Here is a 20,377-nt window from a genome sequence, read left to right as displayed (position 1 = left end):
TTTATCACTTGTACTATTTGGTTGTACAGTTCATCTGTTCCACTTAAACTAATCTTGAATGAACTTAGTGACTGAAATAAATAAGTATTGTTGTGGAATACAGTAGAAATCAGAGTTAGGGATAATTTGCTTTCTGTATATTAAGTGTACTATGAAATTTGGGGTGTCTGAAAAAAGTCACTTGACAGCTCAGTTTTCTACAGCTACCAGAAGACTGATCCCTGCATTTTTTTAGATAAAGAAAGACTTAGATTTGTGGTACATGAAAGTTAGGTCAGTTGTTGAGTTGAATGTTTCATCGAGCTACTGACTGCAATAACTTCATGTTATTTACATTTTCACTTAAAGAATAATACATTATGTCTCAAAGTGATTAGAATATTTAAGTGTCATCCAAAATAAATAGAAATGTAACAATGTTCATAATCATGTAAAGCAGTTTGTGATAAAGCTATTTCCTCGGTCCTTTATTGAATAAAGGTACGAAATGGCACCCAGAATACTGAATAAGTGAACAATGGTAAACTTCAAAGTGATGCTTAAGGGGATGGTGACAAACAGAGTTAATTCATTGTTCATCATAATGGCATCAACATCACTCAACTGGTAACAGGAATACAATTGCTATCGTTAAGCAGAAGAAGGAAGTTGAACAGTTCTTTGAAGGAGAAGACAATGCTAATGATTGACTCAGTGGTCAGCTTGTTGCTTACCATTGATGAAAACACTTAAGACACTCATGCACTATCTGTACGCAATGTATTAGCACATGCTTAGCACTGTCCACTGTCTCAGGTATCGTAGATACCACAATAAAGTGGTGCTCATGCATGCATCCTGGCTCATTTGATGGCATCCTGGCTTATCACTGTCAAAGAGTGGATCTGGATGTTAGTGGCCCACCAAAAGGTCACCATCTGGTACATTCTGCAGGTGTCTCAGTTGCTTCTGGGATCTGCTTCAAGGCTGTTGTTCTGGTTTATCAGCTGGTTCAGTAGCTGGCCGACTCTTATATGGCTTTACATGGTTCATGTGCATTGCAATAAAGTGAAATGGCAACTGGACTTTTACTGTAACTGGGGAGATGATTTCACGGACTTTGTATGGTTCTTTCATGTGCAATTTAAACTTCCTGATGTTACCTTTCTTCAGTACTGGATTATTCAATAAACTAAGTTTTCAACACAATATTTAGGTATGACAGCTCCATAGTCATGCTGAGCAGACAGCTGGAGAATGACTTATGATTTCAAGTGCTTACATGCATCCATACTTCATGTAGTTTTCTGGCTAAGTCTCTGACATGTTGATTGCTGTTGCCTCTCAGTGATGGTGCGAAGTCAAATGGTGAGGTCATTTGCTTTATATAGACAATTTCTTAAGGGCTGATTTACATGCTAGTGTGTACCTCCATGTTGTTAATGTTGAGCATGTCTGGCATGAAGGTACCACATGAATTGTGCTTACTGCCAACATAGTGACTATCATTTTCATGAGGGATCGATGAAATTTTTCCACTTGGCCCTTTCCCTCTGGATGAGCTTAGCTTGTCAAGTCTTCAATAACCTTCATACTTGCTGTAGTAACTTGGAAATAAGACTGGAACCTTAGTCACTAATTACAGAAGAAGGTGAGCCATATATCAAAATCTAGTCTTTAACAAACACATGCGCCACAGTCTCAGCACGTTGGTCTGAGACTGTTTCTGGGACTTCTTGCAGAGGTACCTCAGCAGTGGTCTAGTACCGTATATAATCAACAGCTTAAAATTTAGGATCTTGTTTCCAGGACTGACACTGCATGACATCCTCTTGAATATTCGTTAATTTCTCTTTTTTGCCATCCGCATTGCTGTGTAGAACTACCTTGAATTGGTTTTCACTTAAATGTAAGGACCACCTAGTCAATCTACTGCTGGGGTCCTTCAGGTTGAGCAGTAAAAATAGTTCATTGTGGTAGTTATGCTTCTGCATTACTCATATTGGCAGCACTTACTGGAACTTGTAGTTTCAGCTTGGTTTTTCTTTAGTGACATTTACAGTTCTTGCCTATGGCCTAGCAAGTCACTGTTTACTGGTGGCTCTGTTAACAACAAATTACTTTCCTTGCACTTCAATACTTTCACACCAATACACAGGGCTTTTCCTGTTACCAGGGGATGCGCTCATGTTCAGTCAAATGTACGTCGACTAAGAATGGCACAACTGTGTCGCTACTTAGTTTGTGCATTACCTCAATGGCACTAACATTCCTTTGAGTCTGACCTATAGAAATCCCTTTGCAGCCATAAACATAATGACTAGAGCGGTAAAACAACTGTAGGCTACCATAGACTGTCATAAGTAAGCATAGACTATGGCAGTTCACCTAGTAGCCTTGATCAGCTAAGGTCATACTTGCATTACCAGTAAGTTAGGTGTGATGTATACCTATTGGGTGCTACCTCATACCAATCACTTTGTTTACGTATGGGATAGGTTCTTATTAAATTCCCCTAGAACCCGGACGTGGTGAACCATCTATAAAATGAGTGGAGATAGATAAGGGGGATTCAAATTAAACCCAGTCACTAGTGTTAAGTAAAAGTGATGATTTTATTAACTCAAAAATATAGTTATACACAGCACACATACTCAAAAATAGTCTCTAAACCCAGTCACTAGTGTAAAGTAACAGTGATGATTTTAATAATTGAAAAATATAGTTATACACAGCACACATACTCAAAAATAGTCTCTAAAACTGTTGGCGCAGTTATCCCATTGTGACCGTAGCCAATCAATTCCATCCTTGAAGAAGCTAGTAGGCTGCTGTCGGATCCAGGCCTGGACCCAGCCACACACTTCATCATCCGTTGCGAATCAATGTCTGCAAATAGCTTTTTTAGAGGTCCAAACACATGAAAGCCCCGCGGTGAAAGGTCGGGACTGTACGGTGGATGTTCCAGCTTTTCCCACCAAAACTGCTGCAATGTCGTCTTCACCACATTGGCCGTGTGTGGGTGGGAATTATTGTGCAGGAGGATAACAGCATTGGACAACATTCCTCAGTGTTTTGACTTGATGGCTCGTCTAACATGGGGCATTGATGGTGGCTCCCTGTTCCACGAATTCGACAAGCAGTAGACCCTTGTGGTCAAAAGAGGACATCATGACCTTACCAGAACTGGTGTGCACAGCCTTTGATTTCTTTGGAGGTGGTCAAGTGGCATGTTTCCCTTGCTTGCTCTGATGCCTGTTTTCTGGTTCAAAATGGTGACACCATGTTTCATCACCTGTGACAATATGCGACAGAAAGCCGTATTCCTCCTCATGATAACATTGCATATGACTCAAAGACAGTGTCATTTGAGTATTGTGCTGTTTGGCAGTCAGTTGGTGGGGAACCCACTGTGCACAGATTTTTCAAAAGTTCAAGTGTTGGTGCACTATGGTGTGGGTGGTGCCCATGCTAATATCCAGCAACCGATGTATCTCATCATGGTGATTCTGCAGTTGTCCAAGACTAAAGCATTCACTCCACAACCATTTCCATTGTGAGGACATGATGAGCCTGTCCAGGATAAGCATCGTCTTTCTGTGGCTCACGCCCCTCAAGGAATCATTTGCACCATTCCACAACATTTAAACAACTCAGACTGTACTCACCATACACAGCCTTCATCCATCGATACATTTCATGGCTTCCAACTCCTTCCAATGCCAAAAATTGAATCACTCCTCGTTTTTCCTACTTAATCGCCTGCATGTTCAGTAATCAATGATAACTTGTGTGATCACCTTCTCTTCGACATGAAATCAGATTGGCTCTATGCAACATTAAATGGTCCAAGCACGTCAGTGTCTCTACCAACAGATGGCGCCACCATCCCCACAGTTACATGGTGCCACCTTATGTCTAAGGCAAAGGTACACGCACTGACCAGGTTTCATTTGAATGAACCTCATATATAGGGCTGTGTAGCCTAAGAAATATTTTTGTTCTACATAATGGAAAATCCAGGATGGAATGTAATAATAATGTGAACAGGATAGTTGTTACTCTCCATATAGCACAGAGAAGCCGAGTCACAGATAGGCACAACAAAAAGACTGTCACAAAATGAGCTTTCAGCCAACAAGGCTTTTGCAGAAAAAAGACATCAGACACACACACACACACACACACACACACACACACACACACGCACACGCACACGCACATGCAAGTGCACCTCATACACACATGACCACTGTGTCTGGCAGTTGAAAGGGCCTTGTTGGCCGAAAGCTCATTTTGCGAGAGTCTTTTTGTTGTGCCTGTCTGCGACTCAGCATCTCTGTTATGTGGTGAGTAGCAACCATCCTTTTCATAATATTGTTTTGTTCTACAAGTTACTTAAAAATAAACCGTAGTTACAGCAAAACTAGAACTGTCAGTGTTTAATTCAGGTTTTATTAGAGAACTGTTGATCTCTGACATGAAACAGAGGTATGCTGTGATAAAATTTTTAAAAAAAGGTCAGGTTTATCATATAGCACTAGGAAATGCAGTTTCCTCAAAAAATGGTAAAATTAAGGTGGTGGTGGTGGTTAGAGTTTAACGTCCCGTCGACAACGAGGTCATTAGAGACGGAGCGCAAGCTCGGGTTAGGGAAGGATTGGGAAGGAAATCGGCTGTGCCCTTTCAAAGGAACCATCCTGGCATTTGCCTGAAACGATTTAGGGAAATCACGGAAAACCTAAATCAGGATGGCTGGAGACGGGGTTGAACCGTCGTCCTCCCGAATGCGAGTCCAGTGTGCTAACCACTGCGCCACCTCGCTCGGTGGTAAAATTAAGAAAAACCCGCAAAAGAAAAATATATTGAACATCACTTCAATAATTTGTCAAACTTATGTAAAACATATTTCCATTATTCATAAACAATTTTCATATTTATCAACAATACAAGGAAATTGTTGCTTTTGATCATGATGAAGAACTTTCTATTAGGTACAAAATAACGACAATAATTATATACATTTTTTATGTTTGTGCATGTAAACTGTAGTTGCATCAAAAATAATTGCTTTGGTTACATAAAAGTACTGAAGTTACACAATCAACTAATTTTTATTCTCAGGCTGTCTCAAAAGGAAGTTTATATTTCAAGAGCTCCTTTAGGAATTCAGTTAATATGGGGTGCTTCTTGGGAGTGGACTGCACATTTTGTGTGTGTGAATTTTACAAAAATGGTGATTCAGCGACTGTAGCACTGAGGAAATTTTGCAGTGATCATGGATTGCATAATGTAAATGAAGCTCCAAGGGTTCCCCTTATCAGGAAGTGGATCACAACGTTTGAGGAGACCAGTTAAACACTGGTCAAATTAAAATCCACATGACCAAAGACATCAAGAACTGCTGAATCCATAGAGAGTGTGAATCAGTCTGTTCATGACAATCCTAACCTCTCCACTTATAAGAGTGAAAGTTCTTTAAATGTGCATAGATCATCACTGCACTCAATTCAGCAAAATGACCTTAATCTGCACCCTTAAAAAATCCAATTGTACAAGAATTAAAGCCTCAGGATGCCAGATATAGGCTGCAGTTTGTTAATGGTATGACTGAGTGTCCTCCTTGTTTTCTGACAAGGGTTAGTTTCACCTGAATGTTGACATCAATAAGCAAAATTGCCATTACTGTAGTGCAACAAACCCTAAACAAAATCATGAGAGACCTCTTCATTTACAAAAGTTACTGTATGGGCTGCAATGTCGGCTTGAGGGATAGTTGGCCCATACTTTTTTGAGGAAGAGTGCGGTTGTGCACTTACAGTGAATTTGAAATGTCATGTGACTATGTTAAATGACTTTTTGGTGCCTTAATTGCAAAACTTTCTTGGTTATAGCCAAAGAACAGTTTCAGCAAGAAAGAGCCACAGTACACACATACAATGCATCTGTACTGCGAGTTTGTGAAGTTTTCCCTAGCAAACTGATCTGCAGGAAAGGTGACATAAATTGGGCCCCCACACAATTGAGATTTGAGCCCCATGGATTTTTTCTGATAGGGATATGTCAAATATAAAGTGTATGTCAATAATCTGACTTCTATGGAGCAACAGAAAGAAAATATTCATACTGAAGTGGCAGCCAGCCCAGTGTCTACATGCCAAGCTGTCATGCAAAATTTTTTTCATCATTTAAATGAGTGTCATAGGTATGTTGGATTGCATTTAAATGACATTATTTTTAGGAAGTAAATTCCTAAACTATTATTTCAATAATAAATAAAGAATTTACCGACAGACTACAGTCTTTATTTTATTCTGTTTTGTAATGCAGTTTATATTCTGTAAGGACATAAAATACACAATGGACTAACAGTGAGTGATGCATGGTTCTAATTACATGCAAAACAAAACAAACAAAGAGAAGTTGCTGGCTCCCAGTTTCTGTTTTACACATCCATTTATGTTTATTTCCCTATCAATGCTACCAATACTACCAGCAATCTAACCAATTACTACATCATTTATGTATTGTACCTAAACTGCTGAATTATAGTTTGGTAAAGCGCAACTCCAGTTATAACTGAACTGGATTGTTCTTTCTGTTACATTGGTCTGAGCGTCGTTAGTTGCCAGGAAATCTAACCCCAATATACCTTCATAGCATTTTCCTCTGCTTCTTATCACTTGCATTTTGGCCAAATATTCATCTTGGCCTATCACAAAGATAATCACACCTTCTCCATAATTGTACACCCTGTTACCATTTAACCCTGTAACTGCACTGCTTGGCAGCTACCAGCTTTCTTCCTTAACTATACAGCACCACATCAAAGAAATATGAGCTCTATGTCAATTAGGAAATGGCCATTTTGTCCACAGTAAATTGCGTTAATGAGCTGACCATTGGAACTGTCATCAGTGGAGCTCACAGTAACTACTGCTTTTTGGGAGGCAGCAGTAGTGGTGACCCTTCTGTCCCTCTGTCATTTAATGCACTCCTCCCAAAGCTCTCCACTTTTGGCTTCCATTCCTCTTCTTATGGTTTCATGCTGTGTCATTCCAGTGTCCACACAGAAGACCAATTTTTTTCCTATGAGAAGTTGTGATTTGCCAACTGTTCTCATGATGACTGGCTCCTGAGTAAGCTTCACACACAAGACGATCCAGTCTGAAATCAATTTGAGGTCTCCGTAGCTCTTCAACAAAGCAAACTGCTATTTGTATTGCTTCTTTAAATGTTTCACAGTGTGTCAGTCTTACTGCTCGACTGACTTCACTCTGTAGTCCATTAAAAATTGTATCTAATGTCCTTTGTCGACCTTCAAAGAGTTTTATCTCACTGTGAAAATCATTCTCACTGAGCTCATAAGTGTTAGCATTAACTTTTCTAATGTGATCTGCAAAATACTTTATGCATTATCCATCCAAAATTTGCATGCAGTGGTGCTTCTTCCTGTAAAACTTTTGTGTGTTTTCCCCTTGTAGCATTGCACAAGTGTCTGTTTAAACTTTTCATAAGTAGCTGCCCAACTGCATGTGGTATAACACATGATAAAATTGAGTGCATCACCTTGTATTCACAGTTTGCTACAGTTACTTTGTCAGAGTCACTCCAGGGTCATTGTTATGCCCCATGGAGGACTGTAGGTTTACTTCTTTCCTCTGGAATGGTGATGGTTGAAGGAAAACTGAGGAGCCAGGAGCCCACTACGGACAACATTTCATAAGGGATCTGGTCCAGGATGAGCGGTGTTGGGTTGTGGGGTCATCAGGGTTAGCAGGTGGTCAGTACTCGTAGCCATGGCCCAGTTACATTTACATAACTTTATTCATATCACAATACATACATACACTCTAATGAGCAATGCCCTGATGGCCTATTGACTCGAACAAGGCATGAAAGAACTGCTACTGGTGACAACACAACCCCAACCTACAGAAAAGAACCACTTTTACTCTGCACAGTCAGCTGTATTTGTGGCCAACAACCGGTGTGTGTAGGATAAGTGGATTTGGGATGCACGTGCAGTGCTGGGAGCTGAAAGTTCACTTACTCTGCTTCTGTGCTCTTACAAAACCAATGAGAAATGTACCCCAGGTTCAAAGGCAAAGGCTAAAGTCAACCAGAAATGAACTTAATATATTATCTTGTACCTCTTTGAACAGCTATCAGCGTCATTCATCTGTAAAACTACTCTGATCAGCCGGAACATTATGAAAACTGACCTACTATCAATATAAACCCAACCAGGTGACAGCAGCATCACCTAGTGAGGGATGACTTCTAGTCAGACACACGTTCAGTGCATGTAGCATCAGTGAGCATGCTGTCTGTGTGTAGAATGGAGAAGGCATGCAATCTATCTGAGTTTGACCAATGGCAGATTGTGATGGCTCAGAGGCTTGACACAAGCATTTTGGAAAATGCATGACTTGTTGGGTGTTTGAGGAGTGCTGTGGTGACTGTCTTCATTACATGACAAAACCAAGTTGAAAGTACAGTCAGATGTCTTGGGGTTGGGCAGCCATTCCTCATTACAGATGTCAGACATCACAGGCTGGGCAGATTGTAAAACATGACAGGTGGCAAACTGTGGCAGAAATAACATCAGACTTTAATTGTGAGTAGAGTACAAATGTGTGTGAACACACAGTGCACCGAACACTCCTAACAATGGGCTTCTGCAGCTGACGACCCATGCATGCGCCAATGTTAACACCATGACAACAGCAACCACAATTGAAATGGGCACGTGGCCATTGGCACTGGAGATTGGTGCGTTGGAAGAGTATTGTATGGTCTGATGAATCCCAATGGGAGGGCCCAAATTCACTGTCTTCCACGTGAACAGCTCTTTGACACCTGTACCACGTGATGGAGTCAAGCTGGTGGTGGCTCCATTACACTCTGGAGAACATTCACATGGGCATCCATGGGTCCAGTGAAGCTTGTGCAAGGCAAGATGACAGGCAAGGAGCATCATACACTGGTTGCAGGCCACCTACACCCCTTCATGACGATCATGTTTCCCAATGGCAGTGGCATTTTTCAACAACATAATGCACTATATCACAAAACTAGGAGTGTGATGGAGTGGTTCAAGGAACACAGTGGTGAGTTCCAGTTGATGTGCTGGCTGATCAGTAGATATGAGTGGCTGCTAGAGAAATCTGAAGATCATTGTACTAGCTTCTCTGTGTTGATACAGTACAAATGAGACTATTGTTGTGCATAGTAGAGGAATCCAAGTATTAACATCAAACATCAGTAAGACAGAAACCATTTAATATTTTGAACATTGTTGCCATTTAATATTTTGAACATTGTTAAGCTGCTGTATGAAAAGATATGTTGGATTAACACACTGCATAATGAAGATATAATTCGACTTGAAGGTGGGCCATTCAATGCGTATTATATGAAGAGTGATGGTAGAGTGGAAAGACACACATGTATGAGAAGTCCAATTGCTCTGAAATATCATATTCAGCAACTGAAGGAATGAGTCAACGTGAATAAGCACCTTCACCCCCTAAAATATTATGAACAATTATGCTACATGGTATTGCTGACCAAACTTTATGAGGATAGCAATTACATTATTTATAAGAAACTAATGACCTTTTATAGCTGCAGTTGTTCAGAATCCAACATCAAAGTAATTTCAAATTATGTGAAGTACAAAAAACAAGATTCAGTTCATTTCAAGAGAAACAAAAGATCAAATTTGAAATATTTAAAATAGTAGATCAGAGGACAATAACAGAGTTCAAGACAACAGATCAGATGTTCACTACTGGTACATTCAAGCATGGTCTCTGGAAATGGCTAGGGTAATTTCTCTGGCAGTTTTACAGCTTATTTGTATTTTCTCATTTGCTTTAAATAAGAATATCATATTTGGCCAGACAAATCACTATGGTTATGGTTCACAAAGAGGTCTAAGAAAACCATATTAAGATGCACACAGCAGGATATTTTGTGGTCATTAAGGACAAATACGTAAGTAAGGAGAACTTGTATGGAATAGTCATCAAGAGCCAATTTTTTTATATTCTTCAACTCTGTCATACAGAGAGAAGAAATCAACAACAGTAGTACTGTCTGTTGATAGGTCCACACACAGTTACACAAGAGATGTGGGTGTATCCATGGATGGTCGATTGGCAAACAAGCTTTACTGCAAATTTGTTAGCAGGAAACAAAGGGGTTACTTGATATGCAGGTTTCAAAGAAACAAGCAGCATTGTGACTACAGAGCGTCCATTCTGAAGTGAGTAAAAGTAGAAAAATGACCAAAGAGCATTATTAAAAGCTTTTATATATTCTGTTGTTGGTAAAAATGTTGATGAGAAAGGTCTATTACTTCGCAGTCATCAGGAGACAAAAGACTACAGACTGATTGATGAATATTTTCCCAACAAGTATGTTATGTTAAAGATGTTGCCACCAATGACAACTTAATAACTGGGAACCTCAGGCTGTATATTTTTTTAGACAGCACAAGCTCTATGCTAGATCACTTGTGATTTTACACAATTCCAAATTGACAAACTGCAGGTCACATAACATGACCAATATTTCATCACTCATCCTTACTGTTATCTAGAACCAACTTCCTGCACCTAGATACAGAGCTGTGCTAGCATATGCATAGCAAATCTTTGTTATGGAGTTAATATTGCTGCTGCATATTTTGATAATGTGATCACGGTGGCTTTTGATGCAGAACAACTGCAGTGTGGATACATCAAAAATGATACAGAATGTCCACGTGTAGCCCTTGTCAAGTGTGGTTACTGTTCCATTCCACTATACTTTAATTACTTCATTTTTAACCCATATTTGCACTTTGATGATGATTATGAGCAACACAACAACTTCTATTTTTTTATATGAAATATGACATTGTAAGTGCCTGTATATGTCAACATTCATTGTTTCAAGCAAATGTTTAGTTTTTCACCAAATAATGACTCATTTACGACTTTTGTGAATGTGCTGGTCATAACTGTTACATAGTATTGTTTCTTCAGTGACTTGTAGGTTTTAGAGTAATAAACATTCAAATACTGACTGCAAAAAAATTGAAAGTTTTATACATAAATGATTTTTATGAGTGATGGAACAGACACATTTCCATATTTTAAAATAATTTTCATTCAGTTTCAGCTATTTGAGCTAGGGTACACTTCCCCTGTAAGAATCAAAGAATCAAATCTATTACAAATATTATATTCTGAAAGTATCGACATTGCTAACATAAGACGCTCAAACCATTGTTATCTTATATGGTGTCTGATAATAGTCACACAAGGCTTTAAATTGCAAGAATTAATTGTTGCTTAAGTTTCTCTGCTATTGAGCTGTGTTACTGAAATTCCTATTCAGTTTACCATCAATTGATAAGAAATGATAATGGAAGATTTTAGATATTTTTGCAATGTCAATTACATTTGTTTTCCCATTTCATTTAATTTGTATATGGCCATTTCTTTTGTTTCCTCAATACTGTTCCCATCTCATCTGCTACTCATTTAATCATATTCTGAGAGTTATGTATCCTATCAGTATAGTTCATATCTATAGTGTCTGTAATTATCACTTAAGACCTTATGGGATTTTCTGTAATGAGGTGCTGCATATGGCTCTCAACTAGAGGACTGCAGACATATGGTCAATGTATGTAAAATTCATTCAGCTGCAGTGTGTGAGAGAGGGAAGTCTGTTTCCCCTAACAACACAACTACATACATTTGGTGTACAGCCACGCAAATCGAACTTGTTTGCACTCAGTCTCATGTATACTGTGAAGTCGAAGTGCATGCAGGGACGATGCATTTTCTTTACTCATCACTACGTCCCATACTATGTTGAGATGTACCCAACCACCAATTTTTTCTTTAGCAATGTGGAAGAGCTGTGAACATATTGGGTCACAGTCAGTGAATGCTCTTCTGTGTGATGATGAGTGAGGGAACTACTGGTTGAGTTAAATCAAACTGCATGAAAAAGATTGACAGGGAATGGATGCCACATGGTGCTCCAGTCTCAATCATGCCATTATGTTTGATACGACTTCTGCTTGCTTGTATCACTACTTTGATTGTATATTGCATACATTTGTGGAAAGAAGTCATCTAAAAGGGATATGATTGCCTGTACAACAGCATTATATTCATCTTATCCTGCCATTTATAGTTCTTCACGAGTTGTATGAATGATGCAAATAGACTAATAACTCTAAATTTCTTGTGTATCAGTTTTCACAATTTTTGTCTTAATATCTTCCAGTGCCAAAATAAGTGTCAGCAGTCACCTCCTAGCCTGCTAGTAGACACTTTCATAGCAAGCCCGTCTACAAACAAGGCATTCACAAAAATATACACTGATAAGAGAAAACTTTATGACCACCTCCTTAATAACTTATTTGTCCATCTTTGGAATGAAACACACCACTGATTCTGCATATCAGGGATCCAAAATTTTGCTGGTAGGTATGTGGAGGCATATGGCATTAGATGTCTATGCACTGGTCATATATAATTCACATAAATAAAGGGCCGCTGATTTGCATATATGGTAATGGCAACTGATAGCGACCCAGACGGGTTCCATAGGATTTACATCAGGCGAATTTGTTCCCCGAGACATCTACGTCAGTTCACTATAATGCTCCTCAAACCGTTGTAGCAAAGTTCTGGCTCTGAGACATGGACAATTATACTGCTGAAAGATGACATCGCCGTCGGGGAAGACATCAAGCATGAAGGGACGCAGATGGTTCACAGCTGTCAATGCATATTCAATTACTACCACATGTCCCATTCAAGCACAGGAGATAGTCTGTCATAGCATAATACTGCTCCCACCAGGCTGCATCCATGTTGTGCTGCATGTTTTGAGCTGCCGTTGACCTCAATGATGACTTTTGTGAAGATGGCCATCAACCTGGTGTAGCACAAATGTGATTCACTCAAAGAGTCAACACATTTTCATTGATTGATGGTCTATCTCAATGGCCCCATGCCCACTGCATTCGTGACTAGTGAAGTTGTTGGGTCAACATGTGAACACATAGGGGTGGTCTACTGTGGAGCACCATGTTCAACAACGAGCAATGACTGGCGTGCTCCACAACATTTGCACCAGAATTGTCCTTTTTCAGCAGAGATGCTGCAGATCACCACCTATCCTACTTTACAGAGCAGACAAGACTCTGAACCCCACATTCTGTGAAGGGTCGTGGACATCTGACCATTTAGCATCTAGCGGTAGTTTGGTTGGTTGGTTGTTTTGGGGAAGGAGACCAGACAGCGTGGTCATTGGTCTCATCGGATTAGGGAAGGATGGGGAAGGAAGTTGGCCGTGCCCTTTCAGAGGAACCATCCCGGCATTGGCCTGGAGTGATTTAGGGAAATCACGGCAAACCTAAATCAGGATGGCCGGACGCGGGATTGAACCGTCGTCCTCCCGAATGCGAGTCCAGTGTCTAACCACTGCGCCACCACGCTCGGTAGCGGTAGTTTCATTGTCCTTCTACCTCTTACCATATTTATATTTACGCCAGGAGGATGTGAACATATGACCAGTTTTGCCATTTTCAAGATACTGACTCACAGGCTCTGCATAATAATAATCTGCCCTGTATCAAAGTTGCTTATCTCAATGGACCTTCCCACTTGCAACCCACATCTTTGTTAGAGTGATCCCCTATCCATGTTTTCTCTGCTTAGATATCTTTGCTACCACATTATGTGCCTGCAATGCCACCAGGTGGCATTCAACATCACAGTGGGCAGTGGTCATAATATTTTGGCTTATCAGCGTATATTGTTGCACAACTGCTTTCCTGTATTCTGGCTAGGAAAGTTCATTGCTGGAAGCAAACTGAATTTGAAGATGTTCCATTATGTTTTCTCTTTTCCTGCTGAATGCCCCAAACAGGCTATATGAATTTACCCACCAAACACTACACTAGTGCTTTCCTGAAAAAAGTGTAGGTAATATATTTTCAGATTGCATCTAAAGTTAGAGCAAAGGGTTTATGTAAACTGTGATCTAATGAAAGCCTGACATTACCATCAGAAATAAATAAAGACAGAAAAATTTCACTGGGAGTAGTTGTGAGCTAGCTCAGCTACTAAGAGTACTGCCCACGAAAGGCAAGGGCCAAGTTCCTGTCCCAATCCAATACACAGTTTTAATTAGTCAAGAAATTTTAAATTTAATCTAGTCTCCTAAAGATGGACATGAACTTTTGAAACAGATAGATTCAAATTATAAATACCAATTTAAATACATTTTCCTATTGTATGGATGCATGGTTTAATGGAGATATGAATTTAAAAATTTTCTTGGGTTCCAGCGGCGTCAGGTAGTTAAAATCCTGCAAGCTCCGCAGTCATTGAGAAGTGGTAAGAATGACTGCTGTGTTGCTGTGGCCGTCTCATTATATAGCCACGCATCTGGCTGTGATGTCACTAGTGCTCTCTTCCTCGCCATATATGGTAATGTTTTCATCCCGCGTCCATCGCGGCTGTTTTAACCTTGCGATGGCTGGGTCCCAGGCTGTTCTGAGCTGCTAACTGCCGACCTTTTTGATGGTGTTTACAGAGGTTTTTATTTCAATAGCTTCTTTTATGATGCTATCCCAAAATACCTTCGTCCTCATAACAACAGATGTTTCGTTGAAAAGAATTTGGTGTCTATTTTCTAAGGCATGTTCCGCAACAGCTGATTTTTGTGGATAGCGTAGGTGTAAGCACCTCTCGTGTTCCATCTGACATTGCTCTACAGTGCGTCCTGTCTGGCCAACATAGTAACAGCCCCACTGACATGGTATCTTGTAAACTCCAGACATTCTAAGCCATAGATCGTCCTTCACAGGCCTCATGAGATGTCAAATTTTTGCTGCGGGCCTCAACACCGATGAAATGTTATATCTCTTCAGGAGCCGTCTAACCTTCCCTGACATAGTACCACAGAAAGGCACAAACACAAGTTTCTTGCTTTCTTCATCGGTGGTGTTCTCTTCTCTGTTGATGTGTTTCTTGCGTGTCACACCAGATATAGCCTGTGATACCTGTCGGTGGCTGTACCCGTTTTCCCAGAAGACTTTTTGGAGGTGGCTCAGTTCTAGTGGCAGACTTTCAGTGTCTGAGACGACTTTAGCATGATGGACGAGGGTATTCAGAACACCACGTTTTTGTGCTGGATGGTGGTGGCTGAGAGGGTGCACATACCGATATGTGTTTGTTGGTTTCCTGTAGACACTGTGGCTGTGGTGCACATTGGTTTTCTGTCGAACGAGGACGTCAAGGAAGGGTAGTGCACCATTTGTCTCGACTTTCATCGTAAACTTGATGTGGCCGTGAATGCTGTTCAGGTGTTCTAAGAATTCTCCCAGTTTTTCATGACCATTGAGCCAGATGATAAAAGTGCCATTGACGTAATGATAAAAGCAACTTGGCTTAGCTGGAGCCATGTCCAAGGCAATGTCTTCAAATTTTTCCATAAAAAAGTTGGCTATGGATGGAGCTAATGGGCTTCCAATAGCCATGCCATCCAATTGGCCAAAATACTGGCTGCCATGTAGGAAATACGACGATGTCAAGGTGTGCTTAAACAGTCCCACAATTGTGCTATCAAATAACTGGGAGAGGAGATCTATACAGTCTTTGGCTGGAACACGTGTAAACAGGGAGACCACATCATTATATCTCCTCACATCAAGAACACCGACTATTTTATCAACAGAATTAAACAACTGGGTCTTAGTCAAGGAGTTATAATGGTTAGTTTTGATGACTGAGGTGAGCTAGGTCGAAAGCTCGTGGGAGTTTAACCACCTGATGCTGCTGGAAGCCTGAGAAAATTTTATTAACATTTTCCTATTTTAAGCCACAAGAAATATATGTCTGGTCGACTGTAACTTCAAACATTTGTATGACAAGGACTCTTTGAAAAACACTTTTACAAACCTTTCTCTACGAATGGTAACGTATGTTGGCTTTTCTCTCCTGAGTGTCTGAATTTCCTGAATTTTCTCCAGTCCAGCATTCTGAGGCCTCTCTGGGCGATTCTGAAATGATGTTGTGTATCTGTGGGAGAAACATGATGTTAGTAAAAATCCAAATGATAAAATTAGCTTTACCAAGACAAGCATGTACTTCAATACTTTAATTACTTATTAATAGCATTGCTGACTGATTTGCCTATAGCTACACTGTGTCTAATATTCATAGATTTAATCAATATATATTATAAAAATGGATGTATGTGTATCCCACATCACCTCCTAAACCACTGGACCAGATTCAACCACACATGGTTGGTGGCATATCATTTACTGTCTGCAAATCATCAGTGTGGGGGTAAGAAGCACTTACCTATCAAAGGTATAGGGGTGGCGGTGGAAGTGAAAAAGCAGTATAGCCCATGACACCCAAATATTCATACTTTAGTAATCCAGTATCTGAGAATGAGAACACTTAGAGACTTGCAACAAACTTTACACATAATTTCAAACCTTTATGAAACTTTTCCTTGCTGATGATCCCCACAGAATGATGAAAGGAAAAATGTTTATTGCTTACTACATTTTCGCCGTGTGGGATAAGCCGAGCGGTCTGAGGCGCTGCAGTCATGGACTGTGTGGCTGGTCCCGGCAGAGGTTCAAGTCCTCCCTCAGGCATGGTTGTGTGTGTTTGTCCTTAGGATAATTTAGGTAAAGTAGTGTGTAAGCTTAGGGACTGATGACCTTAGCAGTTAAGTTCCATAAGATTTCACACACATAACATTACTGCCCCATCCATGCAGTAAAACTGCCACATGAACCATGATGTTTTAATTTATTACTTATTTACTCATTTCGCAGAGAGTACTCATATGTACCACTGAATGTACCCCAAAAAATATATCACTGTGCAACACATAGTTCAGGAGATATGGTGTCATAAACACTGGCATGCATGAAAACTGCCACATCATGCAAGACATTTAAATTTATTACTTCATTGCTACTAACTCTATACACAACACTTTTTGCAGACAGTATCCCCATATGCCACTGAGTAGAGCTGCAACAATATATCATTCTATGAGACACAGTTCAGGAGATATGACATCAAATACTGAAATGTGTGAAAAACTGCAGCTGCATGTATGACTTATAATTTATTACTGCTATACTACTAACTCTATTCAAAACACATTTTTCAGACAGTAGCAACATATACCAGTGGATCTACCTGCAAAATTATATAACTGTAAAGCACATAGTTCAGGAGATATGACATCATAAACATCAAGCTGCCTGAAAATGAATCTGCAGCGTGAAATTCGCTAGAGATATAGGAGGAATATGTATACAGATATGTTAAATACACATTAAATATATTTGAGATGTGTTTTCATTGGCAAAGCCATGGTAAAAAGTTCATTATAATCCCCTGGAACGATTTCAACCAAATTTGGTACAAATATTAGGTACAATCTGGAAATAAACACTGTTGGGGTAAGAAGCACCAGCCTCCTATTGGGGTGAGCATGGAATGTGGAGAGAGAAGGAGGAGATGGAGAGGCAGAGAGAGGGGAAAGAAGGAGATGGACAGAGAAAGGAAATGGAGGAGATTAACAGGGTGAGGGGGAGGAGGAGATAGACAGAGAGAGGGGGAAGGAGGAGATGGACAGAGAGAGGGGAGAGGAGGTTATGAACAAAGAGATGGGGGTAAGAAAAGATGAAATTAGAGGGGGGAGGAGGAGATGGTCAGAGGATGAAGGAGAAAATCGACAGAGAGGGGAGGAACAGATTGTAGAAGACTGGAATAAATACATGCCTGGGCAATGCTGGGCACTCAGTTAGTAGAATAAATAAAAAAGAAAAACAACTAGACAGTATAACAGAAGCAGCAGGCATAATAAACATTCTTATTATGTTCACACAAGTAATATTTCATATTCGGAAGAGAAATACTGTGGCTCAGCTACACATTGTCATAGAGGTCTCCAATATGAGACCTACCACTAACTGACTCGTCTGTTTATGCATTACATTGCTTCAGCAGTGTACGCAGTCACCTTTGAGCAGCTATGAATATTTTATGCAGTAACTGTATCCTATCCTGCAGTCTGATTCAGGCTGCCTAGTTACAACATTAGGAGGAGATGTGATGTAGAACTGACATACTGCATATGAGCCAAATGGAGGAATTTACAGAGAAACAAACTAGGAAGGAAGATTAGACTTCAACCCCTCTCAACATCAAGCCATTACAACATTTTATTAGAAAACATTAAAAATCCCTAGTTATTATTAAATCTAACCAGGTTTACACAACATTTTATTAGAAAACATTAAAAATCCCTAGTTATTATTAAATCTAACCAGGTTTGACTCAAATAAGACCATCCACAGATTTTGCTGTGGTTGTTGATGCAGATGTACTTGGACTGGTGGAGAGAGAAAGGCATAGGCCCCAGCAGAGGTGAATACAGGGAGAGAGGGGGGGGGGGGGAGGGGGGGGGGGGGGGCAGGAGGGCAAACTACCGACCTGCAGGCCCTCTCCCCACAACTACAGGATTCTTCTAAAAATAAGTAAATAAAGGTACTTTGCAACACAGCTTTCAGGCAGCATTGAAAATTTTCTCCTATTGTAGTTGGTATTACACTGAAGAGTCAAAGAAACTGGTACACCTGCCTAATATCATGTACAGCACCCACGAGCACACAGAAGTCCTGCAACGTGGTGTTTCACGGACTCAACTATTGTCTGAAGTAGGGCTGGAGGGAATTGACACCATGAATCCTGCAGGGCTGTCCATAAATCCATTAGTATGAGGGGATGGAGATCTCTTCTGAACAGCACCTTGCAAGGCATCCCAGATATGATCAATACTGTTCATGTCTGGGGAGTTTGGTGGCCAGTGGAAGTGTTTAAACTCAGAAGAGTGTTTCTGGAGCCACTCTGTACCAATGCTGGATGTGTGGGGTGTTGCATTGTCTTGCTGGAATTGCAAAAGTCTGTCAGAATGCATAATGGACATGAAAGGATGCAGGTGATCATAAAGGATGCTTACATACATGTCATCTATTAGAGTCATATCTAGATGTATCAAGGGCCCCATATCACTCCATCTGCCTATGCCACACACCATTAAAGAGCCTCCGCCATCTTTAACAGTCCCTGCTGACATGCAGGGTCCATGGATTCATGAGGTTGTCTCCATGCCCATAAATGTCCATCCACTCGATACAATTTGAAACAAGACTCGTTGGACCAGGCAACATGTTTCCAGTCACCAACAGTCCAACATCAGTGTTGATGGGCCCAGGTGAGGCATAAAGCTTTCTGTTGTGCAGTCATCAAGGGTACACGAGTGGGCCTTTTGCTCCAAAAGCCCTTATAGATAACGTTTTGTTGAATGATTCACATTCTGAAACTTGTTGATGGGCCAGCATTGAAATCTGCAGAAATTTGCAGAAGGGTTGCACTTCTGTCATGTTGAACAATTTTCTTCAGTTGTATTTCTATGAGCTTATTTCTTCACTGACTGTAATTCTATATTCACCAGTTGTGGAGTTTTCCCCATCATAAATTAAGCATTAATAGACAAATTCAGTAATTATTCATATCCTTTTCTATAAGTAAGAATCCTGGACAAAGGTTCAGTCAGTCTGCCTTAGTCACTCACAAGGTTAACATCTCTGTGTTGCTATGACTATTGAGATGTAGTCAAATTAATATTGACAGCAAGTCATTCAGTCTGTAAAACAGTCTATGTTTAGTCATAAACACATCAACATCTCCATGTCAGAATTTGAGTTTTGCCACCAACGCATGAACATCTCCATGGCAAGTGTTTCTGTAAGTCTTCTCACCAAGTGAGTAATTAGTAACCAAGGAAGTATGGTTTATGTGAGTCTAATATATGTAGAGGCACATCTGGTAAGTTTGATGTTGAAACTGTTCGTTAAGTATGTTGTCACTGTTATGATTCGCTAAGTGTAGATGCTGGCCTGTGTTGTGTGAACTATTATGCATAAAACATGAATCCAGTAGAAGGATCTGATTATCACAATGCTTTTTGAGAGTAATAAATGTGAAAAGATTTCAAGCTTGTCTCCAAAGTGTTGGGTTAATAATATTAGATAACAACTATGTTACTAAACCACCCAGTTTCAGGAAAAGAGATGACAATAAGAACTGTTACTGAGGAATTTCTACCACAGCTCAGTATGCTTATTCAGTCTGTTTCACACAACTGCAAGGACCACTGATCACAAAGTTTGAGGGAAATGCACAGAAAAGGTAATCGAGTTAAACTGTCAGTTCTTCATATTGTGGTGAGCCGTGATGCATGCAGCACTCATTTGGCTGGTGTCATGATTGGCATG

The 20,377-nt window shown here is 40.2% G+C and overlaps 1 protein-coding gene across 1 annotated transcript in view; it reads right to left on the bottom strand.

Annotated features, from left to right (window-relative positions):
- LOC124554754 (serine-rich adhesin for platelets-like) overlaps positions 1–20,377 on the bottom strand; it is a 482,463-nt gene that overhangs the window by 68,205 nt on the left and 393,881 nt on the right. The window contains exon 14 of the mRNA XM_047128406.1: positions 15,963–16,082. Within this exon, the coding sequence (XP_046984362.1) occupies positions 15,963–16,082 (120 nt within the window). The remainder of the gene's footprint in view (positions 1–15,962; positions 16,083–20,377) is intronic.

This window comes from Schistocerca americana, chromosome X, assembly GCF_021461395.2.
Source record: "Schistocerca americana isolate TAMUIC-IGC-003095 chromosome X, iqSchAmer2.1, whole genome shotgun sequence".
NCBI classification, from domain to species: domain Eukaryota; kingdom Metazoa; phylum Arthropoda; class Insecta; order Orthoptera; family Acrididae; genus Schistocerca; species Schistocerca americana.
The sequence above is the reverse complement of the archived record's forward strand: the minus strand, read 5'-3'. Positions and strand labels throughout refer to the sequence as shown.